The sequence below is a fragment of the Ambystoma mexicanum genome, chromosome 4p, assembly GCF_040938575.1.
Source record: "Ambystoma mexicanum isolate Mex_15411 chromosome 4p, UKY_AmexF1_1, whole genome shotgun sequence".
Lineage (NCBI taxonomy): Eukaryota > Metazoa > Chordata > Amphibia > Caudata > Ambystomatidae > Ambystoma > Ambystoma mexicanum.
The window spans coordinates 447,361,185-447,379,608 of record NC_090927.1 but is presented as its reverse complement, the minus strand read 5'-3'; the positions used below and the strand labels follow the sequence as shown (position 1 = coordinate 447,379,608).

General features: G+C 45.5%; 1 protein-coding gene across 3 annotated transcripts in view; it reads right to left on the bottom strand.

Moving 5' to 3' along the window:
- Window positions 1–18,424, bottom strand: part of ROCK2 (Rho associated coiled-coil containing protein kinase 2) — a 1,440,935-nt gene that overhangs the window by 362,434 nt on the left and 1,060,077 nt on the right. For all 3 annotated transcript variants that reach the window (XM_069605961.1, XM_069605962.1, XM_069605963.1), the window contains exon 15: window positions 2,572–2,818. In XM_069605961.1, the coding sequence (XP_069462062.1) occupies window positions 2,572–2,818 (247 nt within the window). The remainder of the gene's footprint in view (window positions 1–2,571; window positions 2,819–18,424) is intronic.

The window sequence follows — 18,424 nt, the reverse complement described above, 5'->3', positions numbered from 1 at the left end:
GGCACCAGCTTACCTCTCCAGCCGCTTCCAGCGCCATACCGCAACTAGACCCCTGAGGTCTGCTCACGTACACACACTGTCTATCCCTCACTACAAGCTTCAGACAGCTGGAGGCTCCAGCTTCCCAGTCCTTGTGACTAAACTGTAGAACGCCTTACCTAACCACCTCAGAATAGAGCCTTCAGTTCAATCCTTCAAAAACAGAACCAAACTTTGGCTGCATGAACTCGATGCTTCGGCCACACCACCCCTAACCAGTCAGGCCATGCGAGGGTGATGTAATTGATTGCACAGGCACGCTCTCATCCTACCCCCACTAACTGTACAGTTACATGTAGTATAGTAGTACGTAGTGTTGGGCCCCTACTGTAGTACACCTTATTCTCAGTATCCTTGCTTGTAACAGTTTTTTTCCCATATCGTTGTTGTACTATTGTAACTTCATCTCATCTTCTGTATGACTGTTTTCTGACCCATTATGTTGCACTTTCGCCAATGAGAAAGTTGCCTTGAATGCCTGTAACCTTATGTAACCGATCTCTTAAATTTTTCACCCAGATGCCCTTGGGCAAGGGGCGCACTACAAATAAACAAAATACAAAAATCTATCGCCCCTTTTCTCATCATGTCCCTTAACTCCTGTTAGAGAGGTGAGTATGTACTGCTGCTGCTGGGACACCGGCGGTATCCGCAGACACTTATGCTGGAACTCTAGAGTGTGCCCATAGGGAAGAGCGTCCAGAACCCATCGGTCGGTGGAGATCTTCAACTCGCTGACGAAGCCCACCAGCCAGCCTCCAACCGGAGTGCATGGATGGGGGCCCGACATCTTGGCCCGACATCCATAGCATGGAACAACCCCACCTCGTCCGGCGATGCATCCCTCAGAGGGGTCAGACGGCTTACTGTGCCCTGCGCCGTTGCGTCATCGGCAGTTCCGCCGTCATCGCCTCCGTCCCCATCGGGGTTTCCACCATCGGCGTCATCATCTCACATTTCCTCCTGGATTGTGTGTACAGACACTTGGTCCTCCTCGTCCGAGGAAGAAATATCCGTGCCCTGGAGTAGCGTTGAGGCCCCCACCCTTGCCCCTTTTTTGCATCCTAAGGGCTCGGGTTCGGGCTCAGTGATGGCATCCTCTTCTCCGCTGTTCTCTCCACCAGCTTGGCCGTTGTCTTCCATCTCGAGGGCAGGGATACTCTGGGCACAGCCGGGGCTACCTTGATTGGGTCAGCCCACTTGGCCTTCGAGAGCATTGCCGCCACCAACTCTATCATCGATGACTTCACCTGGGCCAGCTGTGCCCTTCTGGGGTAGATCGGTCACCTTCTCCTGTGACTTTGTCTTCTCTGGCTTTTCCCACAGCTTTGCCGGGTCCGCCGATTTCCTCTTCGAGGAGGAGCTGGAGTGATGGAGGTATATGGTGAGGATGAGCGCACCCTGCACATTGCGGGACCCGCTTGCATGGCACCCCGACGGAAACTGACTTGCAGCGCTTGGCCTCGTCTTGGTCCCCCACGGATGGAACATCCTCAAAGGACTTAGAAGCCTGCTCTATGGACCGGCCGCACATGTGTGAGGCAGGCCCCCGCTTGCCACACGGGGCAGAGGCCTTAGTGCCGAGCCATGCCGCCAGCCTACTGTGACGATTCTTCACAGTTCGTTTGGGGAGCCCGAGGCAGATTTCACAATCTGCTTCCCCGTGATCTGGATGGAGACAGTAGAGGCACTGGAGGTGTTTGTCTTCTACAAAACATTCCGCAGTCCACAGCTGGAGCAGAGCTTGAAAAGGGAGCTTCCCTTCTTCCGACAAGGTCTGGAGTGCAGAGTAGGCCTGATGGCCTTCTGGAATCTTCGATGAAACCTAGACAATTCTTGCCCTTGAGGGGTGCGGAAATTCACTGACAACCGGATCCCCGCATGGCAGCCGATGTAAAGAAAGAACACACAGGCTCTGTTTGACAAAAATCTAACTTTTTACCAAAAAGTGCAGAAACGATCAGCTCACAGAGCAAAACACAAGGACTCCCAACACTTGAACGTGCGGTAAAAGTCTGAAGATGGCTCCCAGAGGAGGGGTTTGGGGAGAGGGCAGTCATTGGCTGGTGGCTGTATGACCCAGAGTTCAATGATTGGTTTAGAGGAGAACTGTTTTTTCTTTTACTGAGGATTCCCGGCCCGACGACTGGGAATATTCATGAGCATGTGAATCCATGCCAGACCCCATGCTGGAGAACTATTGTTTTAGCCTCTTGTCAATTTATGCATTAACTCCAATTGAATTCAGAATTTTGAATACAACCACTTAGAAATACACTACTTGGGCTGCCCTTAATTTATGTTTTCATTCTTTTCTTTCATTAGTTCAACTCTCTAACACTAGTTGATGCAGTGTCTGAGTTTAATACAGATTACTTTTAATCATGAATTCCTGTAGCCTGTTGGTCAACGTTTGCTGCCTCTTTTCCAAGGTAAAATAATTTGTTTATTTTGCACTCTACCCGACTTGAGATAGGAGTGGTGCAGCTTTTGTTATTAATACTACTTCAGTTTATTTTACACATTTTTTACCTTGCAAATCGCTGATTATCTCAGAGCCATGACTTCGGTCCCTCCTTTCGGACTCAAGTGCAGACTGTAGGTTAATGAAGTCCTTCTCGAGCTTAAGTTTGGCATTTTCCAGCATGCAGTATTTGTCCTGCATTTCCCGGTTGTGGCCATCTAACTGCTGTATCTGTTTTGACATTTCCGTCTGGTTCTTCCGCAGCCGGGCAGCAGTGTCTGACTCTGTTCGTAAAAGTGCATTGGCTTCATCCAGCTGGAGGATCCAAATAAAAAAAATAAAGGAGGGGGAAAAAAAAAATCATGTTGTGAATCATATAACTTTGTTAACACATTTTGACTGACTTATACTGCATATTTCACATGATTTTGCAGTTTTGGGTGTAAATAGACTTATTTTAAGTTGTAATAAGGTGCATGGGGCCTCATTACGAGTTTGACGGTAACCTGCTGGTGCTACCAGCGAGTTGCTGCCGAACTCTTAACTCTGTTTCCGCCGCCTGATATCCCGGTGCCACCAGGACATAAGTCCCGGCGGCCCGGGATATCAGGCGGCGGAAAGTTTAAGTACCCATTCCCATGGAGTCCAGTAGGACTCCATGGGAATGGGCACACGGAAGCTTCTGTGACAACTCTGCCTACTGTGGCCATTGCTCCCAGCAGGTCAGACCTGCCGGGCGCAGAGGCCCTGGGAGGCAGAGTTGAAGTGTGGCGGTCCAAAAAGGGTGCCGGTACGGTGCGACCGGCACCCTTATTTCCAGACCGCCACACTTGGAATGAGGCCCATGGTCTAGCAAACGAGAACACAGTTACCCATGATGCCAAAGAGATACCCTTCTTTGAACTATGAGTCTCACAATGTGGGCTTGAGGTAGATCACAAACAGAGATGGATTCCAAAACTATGCTCATCGAATAGAGAACAACTTTTCTCAAATGCAGGGTCTGGACCTTAGGAGTCTTAAGTCATGTACTTTGAGGAGCACATGACTTACCTCCTGTTAATGCACTTTCTGATGGGTACAATCTTCATCCCATGGATCTCCATTTTTTAGAAACAGCTCCAGGCACTGTCAAGGGTTACATCAAAAGACCAGAAATATGAGGGATGAAGGTATACATTGGAAGTTACATTCTTCATTGTGAATTTAAATGTAATATATTCTCTCATGCCTTGAAAGCGGGACTTCCCTGGGATGGTATCCAGTGCACATTTTCATGGAATAATTTGATCACAATTTCTTCTACCCTGCCAATCCATATTGTCTTCAAAACATGCATGACACATCTTGTGGAGACATAAGCACAGTGTTAGGAAATATTTTATTTTTGCACCTTTCCCTCCGTAGGTGTCTATGGAACCCCATTATTTTTGCTTATTATGCACCCTGTCCTGACTTTTTTTTTAGGCAAGTAAAGCCTTCAGCTTTCCTTCCTTTGCCTATTTTACTCATTCTTATGGGGAAACAGGCTAGTCCATAAGTTGTCAGTACTGAGAGTAGGTCTCCCTTTATGAATTATTGTATTGTTACAATTGCACACATCATCTCACAATGAAGTGCAGTTAGGATACTTTGTATCCTGATATCTTTTTATATAGTGGCTTGTTTACTTTGACGATCTGCTTATAAAAAGCTGGTGGCAGTTGTGAAATGTTTACTGTTTTTGTGTTATTTTACTTGTACACTTTTGCATTTACTGCAAATGGCTACTAAAGGTGGCTAGCACCTGAAGATGGTCAATCCACAAGATTGTTCATTTGTTCTTTGGTCTTCCTGCCTTTGCTGGCAACGAAATGTCCAATATGGAACTCCCTTTACCGGTAAAATCTGTGGCTTTCGCAGGCTAAGGGGCTTTGTCTAGTCCCAATCCACAAACTCTGGTGCCAGAATGTCTGTTGCTGGGCCATATGATGACTAGTGGTTGACCATGATTGAAAATCCCTGGCTGCTTGAATGGTGCAGATCCTTGCCACCGGTGGGCTTGCTCCCAGCCTAAATCTTGGATAAAAGGAGGACTCCTGCAATTGTTCGACAGATCATTGGAACAAAGTCTTCTACGAAGAAGAGCAGCCCACTGATGACCTGAAGATAACCCATGTAGCTGACCAGCATCAACTTCAGTGTAGTCCTGGTGAAGCCCTGCTTCTCTGTCTTGCTTTGAAGACCTTCGTTGGTGCTTTGACCCCTGGACAGGTGGAAACAACCTGTCTTAAAACCTGCTCGAAGATCTGTGCCTTCTTAACCTTCAGAAATGTCCCTGGGCCAACAGGTGGGCTCACCAGCTCTCTCCTGGGTGATATTGCTGCAGCCGTGGAACTTTTCAAATCTTTAGCTTGTGACAAGTCGCCTGCTCCTGGATTTTAAGCCATCCCACTCTATGAGAATCTTTGTTTGACCCACTCCTGTGTTTGCTGCCTGAAGATTGCCGGTCGTCACTTGACCGTGGCAACTCCCCTTTCACCACTTCTTCAATATAGTGAGGTGACCGGAAGTGGTCTGCACTGCAGAAGTCTTTCCTCATTTTTGGGTTTTCTACTGGAAACTGACTGACCAAAACCAAAACCAGTCACCAAAAGTGATCTATGTATGTACTATGTACCTGCAACTCCTGGCCCTTCCTCGGCCGGACCAAGTGCAGAAGATTGTCTCCCCAACAGATACTGAAACACCTGCAGTGTTATCTATAAGAAGCAGTGTTATCTATAAGAATCAGTGTCAGGGGGGTTAGTAACACACCTGTTTCTGCCCCCCCCCCCACTGTCCTCCATAGAGCTGCATTGGGTGTAAAGTCCTGACCCTAAATGTACTCTTAGCTGAACTTTGAAGGTGGAACCCGGGCCAAGGATTCTTCCCTAGGCCTATCCGAGGGTGCTGGATTGAGTTGAGTGCTTACCGGAAATGTATCTAACTTTGGAACTTATTGATAATCACCACCACTGGCAACTGTAATCTTTACATATGAATTTGTCAGAAGAAGTGTGTACTTTGAAACGGGTGACATTTGGGCACAAACCATGTTAGGGTTGTGCTTTTTTAAGATGGAGGGAAGCGGTTTGTGTTGATTCTAAAAAGTGCTGCCCATTTTCTTTGCCTCCAACCACTAGCCTGTATTGCACTGGTAACTGATTCATATGCAATTCTAATTCTCCTAATGGTGAATGCGTATATATAGTTTCATAAGGATTTGTGTGACACTACTTACCTATGATTTTTCTATGCTTAGTGTGTAACTTAAAGGCCTAATAAATAACAATTTGTATATGCCTAAAGTCCAACTGGAATCACTGGTGTTGCTCTGTGTCGACTCATTTTAGCGCTAAACCACTCTCACACTTTTGTTTTTATTTATTTATTTATTAAGTCTAGACTGCTCAGCTACCTTAACTTGATTGGCTTTTGGCTAACCTCTCCTTGTCTTCCCTGTTCACCATAATAGGGTGGCCTCCCAAAATCCTACTAGCTGGGCTGATTTTGGAAATCCATCTTAACACACAACAAGAGAGTAGTCACTGTTTCAGAACCAATCTACACCGTTAGGAAACAGAGTACTAGGTTTCATCTTACTCAAATTTTAGAAAGCCCTTGCATACAATTAATTTGCTTTCTCTATCCAGTATATTAGATAGTATGATCCTCACATATTAGCAGTAGATTAAGGTCCAGCCCTGCTGATATTGTTTTCTCGGGCTATAAATATGGTTTCAAAAGACAAGGGAGCCACAACATCTAAAAAAACAAAGGAGAAAAAAAGGGGCAGTGTCTGCATCACTATGGCTGCATCCCATCCTTTATACTGAAGTCAGAGTCAGTTTTCAGTATTGATTATGTGGAAGTATTCCAGAGTGAAAAACTGATTCCCAATAGCACAATGTGGCCACACAAGTGTGCGTGAAGCAAGACCTTTTTCTGTTAAAGACAAAAAAGTCTTTAAAATCTTTCGTTTTGCAGAATATGGGTGCTAGTAAATGTGGCAGGGGGACATGGAGGGCAATGGCATCTATGGGATGGGGTGCACGGCTCCTAAGCTCCTCCAAATGTAGTCTAGTACTGGTGAAATAATCCACGTTTCGGAAAACCCAACTGGACCAGTAACTTTGTATGCATCAGATGGACTTGGAACATTTGTTAAGTAACTATGGGAGCCAGGGTTCAAGATCACAGGTGGAAAAGCATCATTCTATCCAACTCTCCGCTATATAAATTAAAGGCATGGTCTAGTAAAACAAATTTAAAAAATAGATAGGCAACATATTAAAAAAAATACAGCATTCTCTTTTTTAAAACTTCCTATGTAAAATTTTGAGCTATTCAAGCTCAAAATTCGCAAAAGCAAGCACATGGGCGCATCCATGTTGTGAAATGGATGCCCTCCTGTGCTGGCTTTTGCGGCACTAATGAAGGAAAAGCCAGCCAGCTGTAGTAAACAAAAGCTACTGCTGGGTGGCTTTCCCTTCATTAGTGCTGTACGCGGATGACGGGGAACGGAGACCAGAGCAGGAAAGCTGCAGCTGAATATCGGTAAGTGCTATTTATTTAAAAAAAGAAATAAGCACTAGCTGCGGTTTTTATTCTAAGTTTTCCGGGCTGGAGGAGCCCTGAAAACTTAGAAATAAAACCGCAGCTTTAAAAACGTATTTATGTTTGCGGTTGCTTTTGAAGCGACCGCAAACATAAATACAACATTATTGTGTTGGAAAACGCTGCAGTTTTTCTTTCCAAGTTTCTCAGGCTCCTCCGGCTCGGAGGAGCCTGAGAAACTCGGAAAGAATAACCGCAGCGTTTTCCAACACAACCGCGTTGTGTTTCTGCATGAATCTGCTTTCCGATTTGGGGCTCTCGGGCTCCCACCGGAGCCCGAGAGCCCCAAATGGGAAAGCAGATTCAGGCAGAAACAACGCAGCATTGTGGAAAACAACTGCGTTGTTTCTGCCTGAATCTGCTTTCCCATTTGGGGAGCCCGAGAGCCTCAAATGGGAAATCAGCTGTAGGCAGGAACACTACGCGGCATGTAAACACAACCGCGTTGTGTTTCTGCCTGCTGTGGCTTTCATTTTGGGTCTCCGGTGCTCCCCTGGGAGCCCGGAGACCCAAAGTGATAGCCACAGCAGGCAGAAACACAACGCGGTTGTGTTGGAAAACGCTGCAGTTTTTCTTTCCGAGTTTCTCAGGATCCTCCGAGCCGGAGAAGCCTGAGAAACTTGGAAAGAAAAACCGCAGCGTTTTCCAACACAATAACGTATTTATGTTTGCGGTGGCTTCAAAAGCGACCGCAAACATAAATACAACGTTTTTAAAGCTGCGGTTTTATTTCTTAGTTTTCCGGGCTCCTACAGACCGGAAAACTTGGCTGGCTTTTCCTTCATTAGTGCCGCAAAAGCAAAATCCAGCACAGGAGGGCATCCATTTCACAAAATGGATGCGCCCTTGTGCTTGCTTTTGCGAATTTTGAGCTTGAATAGCTCAAAATTTTACATAGGAAGTTTTAAAAAAGAGAATGCTAGTTTTTTTATGTTGCCTATCTATTTTTTAAATAACATTTTTTACTAGACCATGCCTTTAAGAATAGCCAAAGCTTTGAATTATTCAGAGTGATGAGTGATAGAAACACTTGTGTACAGGCATGTTATAAAAGACTTATCATATCATGGGTTGGGAGAGTAAGGTTTGGACTAAAAAGCCTTGTTATGGTTACGATGGGATATATTCAGTGAGAAAAGAAAATGTGATCGCAAGCAGAGTGTCAGACTACTGGGATCATCAAAACCCTCATGATGTTTAACTATTCTAAAGCAATTCTAATGGTACCAACAACAGACTTTACTACGTGATATCTAGTAGCTACATTTACACATTTCCTCTGGCAGACGCCAACCTAAGGATAAGTCTAGGCACTCTAGCACAGTGGTCAAGGGTGCACTGTTAAGGTTAAATTCTAAAAACAGCCCTGCTTGTAGGATTTTGGGAGGCCACCCTATTTATGTTAAACAGGGGAAGACATTGAGAGGATAGACAAAACCCAATCAAGGTAAGGTAGTTAAGCAGTCAAGGCTTAGTCTCAGGAAAAGTGTGAGAATGGTCTAGGGCTACGAGTCCATAGAGAGCAACAATTAATAATTCAAGTTAGACAATAGTAAATAAAAATACAGTTATTTATTAGGTTTTTAGTTACAAACGGAGCATGTAAAAATCACGTGTATATTATCAATCAAAACCATGTATATTAAATACATACACATTGACCAGAGGAGAATAAAGATTCATATGAATTAGTTACCAGTGCTCAACAGGTGAGTACTCAGTCGCCAGGAAAATTGGTAGAAAATAGTCAGAATAGGCACCATTTCAGCTTCCCTCAATCCTATTATTAAGTCCAACCCTAAGATGGTATGGGACCTTGTGCCCAAAAGTCACAAGATTCAATCTATAGCTTCTTAAGGTAAGGTATTTCGAATGGTGCAGAGGCATGTGCTTTATAAAGTTTTAAAAGTGAGATAATTATTCACCCAAAAATTAGATAAGTACCCCACTCTATCCTATTCACTAGATATGACCTAGGAAAGGATACGTAGCATAGGTTTGATGACCGGAGGTCAGACCAGAGGGAGTAAGGGATAAGGATGCTACGCCCAATGTTACTCCATGGAGGAAAGGGGGGTAGGGGAGGTAGGAAGAGGTGTGTTAAATTACCTCCTGCAGCCTCAACACTGAGTCTTCTAGATAACACTGCCGGTCTTCCGGAATCCGTTTCAACACAATCTTCTATGTTTGATTTGGGTGAAGAAGGCTGAGGGGTCGCAGGTGCAGAGGTCACTTTTGGCATCAGGATTTAGTCAGTCACAGTGCATAGAATCTGTTCCAGTCAGCTTCGAGTTGAAGACCGAAAATAAACACGTTCTTCAATGCCAACACCCTCAAGACACGTCATGGGATTGAAGAAGGATTGTTCCAATGAAGGTCACCACCGTCAGGCGGCGACAAGCAATCATACATCGGCGAACACTGAAACAGCCACAGCACCACATTCCTTGGAATGAGACTGCTGAAATTGTGAGGACAAGCGACTTGTGGCACAAGCTGAATATCCGAAAAGTTCAAAGGCTCGACTCAGAGCGAGGATGTTGCAGTGAGGTAGCCCAGGAGAAAGATGGTTAGTATATCATGTGGTCCAGGGAATCTTCTCAAGGCCGCTCCCAAGGAAAACATCCTCAAGCAGGGGTTGAGACTGGTTGTTCCCACTGGTCCAAGTGTCAAAGCACCAACAAGGGTCTTCTGTGTTCAGGTTTTCATCGGGCCAATCACTTGAATCTATGCTGGTAAAAATGCAGGATCACTTCTCTGTAGAAGTATCGATTCAAACAATGATCTAATGAACAGGAGCCCTCCTTTCATCCAAGAATCAAGCTGGGAGCAAGCCCAAGCCCACTGCTGGTAAGGATCTGCACCATTCAAACAGTCAGGGATTGTCCAATCCTGGACAACCACAACGGAAACAGACTTGCGGGCACCCGAGGATGTGGACTGGACCAGCCAGTTCCAGCCCCCTCCTCTGCCTCTCACACACAAAGCCCCCTTGCCTGCAAAAGCCACAGCATTCCTGGGAAGAGGATTTCCATATAAGGCATTTTCTGACTTGAGAAGGTAGGAAGGAGGCCAAAGAACAATATAGCCAAAGAACAAGAAAAAATGTTGTGGCACTGCCATTTTATGGTGCTAGCCACCTTTAGCAGTCATTCATGGTAAATGCAAAAGTGCATGAGAAAAATATCACAAAAACAGTAAAAATCACAGCTGTCGCCAGCTTGTCTTAAGCACATTGTCAAAGTAATCAAAATCCATTATATAAACAAGTTAAACAGATACAAAGTATCCTAACTGCATTTCACTTTACGGTGATGTGTGCAAATGTAAAAATACAAGAATTCATATATAGAGACATAGGTCTCTCAGTACGGACAGTCTTGGGGACTCGCCTGTTTTCCCACAAGAAGGAGCAAAACAGGCAAGCGAAGTAATGGTAAAAGGCTTTACTGACCTTCAAAAAGCCAGGCCATGGTTCAAAACAAGCAAAAAGAATGGGGTTCCGTTTAAATCTATGGAGGGAAAGGTGCAAAAAGAAAATCTTTCCTAACACTCTCCCCCCAGACTAGAGACTGGGGGGGATATAATCCACCCCTGGATGGGGTTCCTCTTCCAGTCGGTCATACATCCAGACAGCCCATCAGCTTTGCTATGTTGAATACCTGGCCTATGCTCAATAGTGAAGTCAAATGGACCAACTGAGCAACTTAAGATGGTCTCTCTTCAGCAACCAATTTAAGGGATTGTGGGCAGACTGCTTCCTTAGGGCCCACCCAAAGGAAAACAACACTCCTTTTCCCTGTGGCCCACCTTAACTCTGTCTTTAAGCAGACAACAGACGAAAGATATGGGGTGTGTTGGGTAAGAACTGATGCAGTCATGCTGTGTGAGACTACACAACACTTATCTGCTTGGTATTAGGTAACCCACCTTTTGGTATATGTCTGTACTACTCAAGTTGGAAGTTTGTCTGAGCAGCCAAGCCCATCTCAAGAGGGGTAAATGTGATGTGTAGAGCTGTACAAATGAAATCCGTAAAACAAGTAGCCAAGTAACACTTACACTCAAGGTTTCAGTTATAAATAATTATTTAATTAACATCCATTTTTAAATGAGCGTTCTTTAGAAAAGCAATTTGTGTAACAATGTATTTATACTTTAATATCACTTTTCAGAATCAAAACTAGTTGGTGGATAATCTTTGGATATGCTTCTTACACAATTCCTACTTCCTGAGGTGAGTTCAATCATAAGGACAGTAATGGCATTTATATTGTAGATTCTGAGGTTGCAAAAAGGAAAGGTTAGGGAAGGAAAAACAGGTTCTCAGTATATGTGAGGAAACTAAATCTTCCAATGAAATCCAGATAAGCCTTTCCCAGCAGTAACAGTTTACACTAAACTACGACCTATGATGGACAAACAGTATCAAAGTCAATGGACGAGAAGCGTCTGCAGGGAGACAGGACAGCCAAAGTCAATGGGAGCACAGTCTATGGATCTGAGGCACTCCTTAAATCAAAGTCTTGCACAAGGTTAGAGAGTTTGCAGAGGAAAAAAAAATAATTTGTAGGGTCAGAAGCTTTTAAGCCTGTGGAAAGAGTTGGAATCAACTCTAAAATGTAAGCCACTGCAATTCCCAACTGAGAAAAGCACAGCTAAAAGACAATGAGGTAAGTACCCCAAGTCTAACCAGTACCTCTGTTTTGAAGAAGAGTGGTCCAACTGGATTCTGTCTTGCTACAGCGGTGCAGACCCTTGTTCCCGAGCCTCAGTCGTGGGGACAAGTGGGAGGATGTCTTAAGGGCTCCTGCAGCAGTACTTGGAGGTCATTGGAAGCTTTGTGCTCTTTTCGGTTCAGCGGCACTTCACAGTTTCAGCGCTTAGCAAACAGCTCTAACACAGATCCTGGATACCAGTTGGGCTTCCTGCACTCCTTGGGTCCTGAACTCGGGTGAGGGGACTCAGGATCTGGTCGTCCTGCTTCTGGAGGATCCTTACGAGACTTCTGGAGCTTTTAGCCCTATTCGTTACCGCTTCAGACGTTACACTCGACTATGGATACTGGACCCCTGGCGTTGGGTTTCTGAAGCAATGGAGAGGCACAGCAAGTCAGGAATGATGGTCCAGTGGAGTTTCTCAGAGTTAGTTGGTCCCACTAACCCAAGGGGAGAAGTCGTTCCGTCCGGAGCTTCTCTGTCGAGGTGAAAAAGGAGTTCAGCACACCAGTCAATTGAAAGGTCCATGGAGGATGCAGCAAGCTTCGTTAACGGTTTCTTCGTCGCATGTTTCCCGCAGTGGTCGACTCTGCATCTAGTCCAAAAGCCCTCACCTTTTAAGCAGGTTTCTTCCATACGTGCATAGCCTAGGCTGCCAATCACACCACACCACCTAAAAGGACAGCCAGCCAGCCAATAAGGACTGGTTGTATTCAGGCACTCCTAGAGAAAAAGGAAAGGGGAGTTGTGGGACCCTCCCTCACATCCGGTCCTTCCAGACACACTGGAGCCAGGGGCAGGCTTCAAGGCTGAAGCCTGCCAAAGGCAAGACAAACAAAGGGCTCAAACCTGTCTCAGCGCACAGAGTAAAACCCAAGGAAGACCTTGCAAACAGGAAATGGAGAAGAAAGAAGATGGGCCATTTGGACAAAATGGTACCCCATGGATGCTGTACTACAGCTGAGGGTTCAGCCTGCTGTAGAAACGCACAATTGTAGGAATACTAAACCACACCCACCATCCATTTAAGGTAGGGAGGGTAACATACAAAATGTTACATGAAAGAGTAGGGTAAGGGGCTACTAGGTAACCCCCCCCCCCAGCACTCCACATAAGATGCTGTGTGCTGGACCTACAAAGAGAAAAGTCGATTTCACTTTACCATTCTGAAAACTATAGCTCACCCAAGAAAAGGTATTTAAACCTTGTGCAAAATCTCAAAGGATTTTCTGTGACACTGCACTGAAGGTGCTGTGGTTCACCATACAAAATGTAGATGCCTATGGAGTGTGTCAGACTCCAAAAACAGCGAAAATACAAGATCCAAATCAGGTCAAAACACATGAGTGAGAAAAAGGTCTCACTCACTCCAGGGTTAAAATTAAAAAGTCCTAAATCCAGCTAAAGAGCTGGGGGTCTCTAAGATGGGAGGAATTAAGCACTACAAATATAAATGTTCCCTACCAGGGTGCTCCACGCCTTTGTCATCTAGCTCAGAGAGGACCGCTCCTATTCCAGTGTCAGAGGCATCACTTTGTACAATGAAAGGTCTCTGGTAGTCCAGTGCTCTGGGAACAGGTGCCTGGCAAATTAAATCCTTCAAGCCTACTCACACTCCACTGCCCAAGTAACCTTTTTAGGTTTCTTTGGAGTGGTGAGTGCAGTCAAAGGGGTAGCTATGGTTCCATAGTCTGCCATGAAAGTCTTCTAGTACGCAGTGAGGCCTAGAAAAGCTCCTACTTGGGTTTGGGTTGTGAGAGTTTCCCAGCCTTCTACAACTTCTACTTTAATGGGTAGAGGCTGAATTATGCCCCTACCAACCTCATGCCCAAGATAGGTCACTTAAGCATGACCAATCTGGCATTTGGTAGTTTTATGGTCACGTGGGACTGCTGAAAGACCTGCAACAGTTCCCAGGTGTTCCACACGTTCTCCCCAAGTAGGGCTAAAGATCGTCCAGATATGCCATGCAGAATTCATCTAACCCATTCAGGACATGGTTAACTAACCTTTGAAAAGTGGCAGGGGTGTATGACAATCCTCCAGATGGCGTCACTTCTCCCCAAAGGGGAGCCCCTTTCCATGAGGCTAGGGAGTTGAGGCTGCTAACCGATAGTCCTCCTAGGGAGGATCTCATGCGGAGGGACAAGGACGTGCATCTGGGACACAGACCCTTTATCTCCCAAACCCACAGGGTAAAAACAACCACCAACCCTTCCTTACCTATGGCAAAGTCTGAGACGATATGTTACTGTAATTTGTCAGACAGTCTCACTATGATGGGTACTGGGCTGACGAAGAACCCAGGAAGGCTACCGTCAAGCATGAAGAGTGGTCGACCAGCTGTTGTCAATCCAACTGACGTTACACTGGGGAAGTCCCAGTTACTTAAGCTAAACATTAAAGGGGGACAGGGAGATCAACAATACGGTAGAAGTTTGCGAGATAGGTGGCAGCCAAAAAGGCCACGAGTTGGAAGCAGGTCGATCAAAGACTGTATCAAAGCAACTGTGTGTGGTGACAAGAACAAACCAAGGAATGCCAGGAAAGCATCTCACCAGTCTGCTGAGAGAAATGTGTCAGTGTAGTGGTGACATTACCTGTGGAGGGTGGACTGTGCAGTCCAACAACTATGCCAAAACCACCCACACTAGCCTACTGGGGAGCCGTGATGGCGATTGCATGGTAATTACAAGGAACTGTGGTAGTTGCGTGACCTGTAATGGGTGGACCGTCTGGTCCGAAACTTGCACCCAGACCACCAACGGAAATGGACCGCGAAGTCAAGCGGGCTGAACCAGAGCAGAAGAAGAGAGAAAAAGAATGAAACCACGACCCCCGGCGAAATCGGTGAAGAGTTCCCTGTGAGAAGGTGATGGGAACCATAATAAGTCTGGGAGGGGACGGGAACACTTAAGAAGGTTAAACAAGAAGACAAGAGAGAAGTAGATCATTTTATGAGGAATCTCCCTGGTCAGTTCCATAACACTGTGGTATTGAAGAGTCCCGAAGGACTCTGGGAGCTTCTTCCACGTCCCGGTGGGGGCAGTTAGCCCGTCTATCATCATTCTGGGAGGAGGAGGAGGAGGTCCATGTGCGCTTTTTGCCTTTGGCTGGAACCCTCAGTAGTCCCCGCCTAAGTTCCAGTGTGTCTGGGCAAGCAGGAAGTGGTGGAGGGATTTTCCACCCCCCTGTGTCTGCCAGAGTGTCTGAATAGGACCATCTCCCACAGGTCCTGATTGGACAGCCAAACACTGTGAAAGACAACTCGCGTTTAGGAGTTGGTCTTTTATCCAAGCCAATTCTCCCCTTTGCCTTTTGTTGTGTCAACACCGGATGAACCCAAAAGTCAGCTCTTCCTTTCCGCTCCCCTCTCTTTTCAACAAAGAAGGGACTCTAAGAGAAGCAAACCAGGGGAGAGAAAACTGAAGAAGAAGAGACTTTCAAGGCAAGTTCTAACTCACAAGCTAGAAGAGAGGCATTCTGGGGGGTATGGTTTTGTTGTTTTGGGCTTTTGTGTTTCAATGGTAGGGATAGTTAGAAGTTTGGACCAGGAAAGTAAAATATTATTAGGACATCATAGACTTCCTGACAGACCAGAGTTTTAGTTTGGTTTAGGTAGGGAACACTACATCTAGAGATAGGGAAAGATAGGATTACATTGCTTCTCATTCTATGTCACCACATTCTTTAAGTCAAACAGCATTACCCATAACTGGTAAAGTCCCTAAGGTGTTGAGAATGCAGTCTTCTCGTTGGCATTTTCCATCACGATATTTGCCAGTACCCTGCAGTAAGGTCAAAAGGTACTGAGGTACTTGGCAGCCCATGTTTGTCCACTAATTCATCAATTTATAGAAAAGGATCAGCATCTGTCTTGGTGACCGCATTAAGAGCTCTATAGTCCACACAGAAACTCAAAATGGTGGTGCCTGTTTATGGTACCAATACAAATACCACTGGACCCTGAACTTTTTGAGGGATCCATCACCCCTAGATCCAATATCTAACACCCTGTAACTCCTACTTTTGGTAGGCACACTATCTCCTTTGTCAATAGCATGGTTACACCAAGGTGTCAAACCTGGAGTTAGAGAAAACAAGGGGGAAAATTGCCTAATCATAGTTATCACCTCACCTGTTGTTGCCGAGTCAGTTGAGGGGGCAATTTGACACCCTCAATGGATCCATCTGTAGGACTGCCTTGGAACAGAGACAACAAAACCAGCAAGGGTTGAGTTCCACTGGTGAATTGCGCTGCTAGATTCAAGTTGTTACATAAAGCTACAAATGTGATGACAAATCAAAGTCCAACGAAATTAGAGTCACACAAATAAGTGTCAAATGGATCTTGTATTCAAGTGGTTTTCATTAGCCAGAGTAATTTGTCTTGGAACAGATCAGGGAAAGGCTCAGATTCCTCCTCTTCTGAAGCCAGGAGCACTGCTCGCATTTCAACCCTAGGGATGAATGCCTTCAGTCTATTTAAATCAAACACTTTAGGAGACTGATTAGATCTTCCAAAGACCACTAAAGTTCACCTCACCCAGTCTTTCAACTATCGGGTAAGGACCAGGCCATTTGTCCTACTAAAGTCTAGGCTTATAGCATTCATGATCAGGATTTCTTGACCTTGGGAAAAATTAACAAGTGCAGCTTTCTGCTCATACCAAGGTTTCACTGGTGCTTGCTCAGCCTTCAGCTTTTCATTGGCCTACGCCATTAGAAGGAGCATCCTCTTTCTTAAGCCGAGCACACACTCTACTACATGTGTAGCAACAGTAGGAGCGGAGGACTCACATCCTTCCTAGACTATGGAGAAGGATGTCTTGAAAGGGTGACTAAAAATAAGTTCAAAGGGCCTAAAACCAAACCCTTCTTAAGGCAACTCTGTAGGAAAACTGTAAGCATAGAAGGAGACTGTCCCACTTCCTTCTCTGGGGCTTCTCTAGGGCTCCAATCATGCATCTAAGAGTTCTGTTCAATCTCTCAACAAGACCATTTGTCTGTGGACAGTATGATAATGAAAAGTTATGGGACACCACACACTCCTTCCACACAGCCTGCATATAGACACACAGTTAACACATCTGTCAGACACAACTTCTTTGAGGAACCCAGCCCTAGTATACAATGCCTTAGCAACTGAAGTGGCATTCACTGTTTTCAGTGGGATAGCTTCAGGATATCTGGTGGCATGATCAACCACCACAAGAATGCTGCCAGGGGATGTTGGAGGATTAAGGGAACCAACCATGTCAAACCCCACCCTCTCAAATGGCATACACACTACAATAATTGACAACAATCGGACGTAATGTTTGTTTCACTTTTGCCAGAGATCTGACAAGTTGTGCAACTCCTGCAGGGACGTCGTTCTTGGATCCCTGTCGCAGACCAGTGGAAATGTATGGATAACCTCTCCTTAGTTCTCTTGACACCAAGATGACCTGCTACAGGGACTTTGCGCGCCAGCTGCAGGAGGAAGGGTCTTATATACCGAGGGACCACCAACCTCCTATAGTCCGCTCCTGTGGACTCTATTGGTTCACTGTACAGTAACCCACCATCCCAATATATTCTGTGCTTCCCTGCTGCAGATTCACACTACAACTGGGAGCAGGACTGCCTACTAAGGCCTTCTAGAAGTGGACACTGTCTCTGACCCTTACTAAACTCATCCCTAAAGGGACCCTGTTTTGTAAACAAACGTTGAAGTTCAGGGTGTTCATGGGGATGGATTACTTCAGGCAACCCTTATTCTTGGTCAGAATCAAGGGTTTGGTCAGTTACCCCAACCTCAGTTGTAGGTAAAGTAGGCGAGGAACTCCTCCTTTCCTTCTTTGGAATCTTTGACTCCTTGGTCCTGGGTTTCCACTTTGGCTTAGGCTTTCTCTTAGGCTTGGCTAAGGCAGCCTTCTTGGTTTGGGACCTAGTACGTGGTAGCTCTGCTTTATCTCCCAAAAGACCCAAGTCTCTGAGGTCATTTGCCAGCAGACCTCTACCTAGAACTTTCCCTTGTACTCCTACAGGCAGCCTGGCCATTCCTCCATTTATTGCTAGAGTGGCAAGCATGACTGAATTTAAGAGGGAGACCCACCAGCCAACGTGGTAGACAACAGAGGAGCTCAGGCCAGAACCTCTGGGTTTACAAATGTGGAAGCCACCACAGTTCAACTGTTACCAGCGTCCCTGATAGCAGGCGTCAGCAACCAGTACACTAAGTTTGAAATAATGTTTAGAACTATCAGGGATGGAAGCATAAGCTTCGCAACTCTAGGCTCCCAGGATCCCAGGGACACTAGAACTATTTCCGATCCAATGCCACTCGGCAAGGAGTCAGAAGAGAAGGATGATCCTGTGAGTTATTTTACTCTCATAAGGGTCTGCCAGATTCGCAGAATGTACCCCAGAGGTCTTACTCTTATGTCTGGGGTCCTTCTTCACAAGATCACATGCTCCACAGCTTACACAAGATCGTGAGGACCTTTGTATGTTTCTATTTGATATTTCCTTATTTTAAGACTGAACATAAAAAATACTTTTTTTGCTGTGTTAGCTTTAA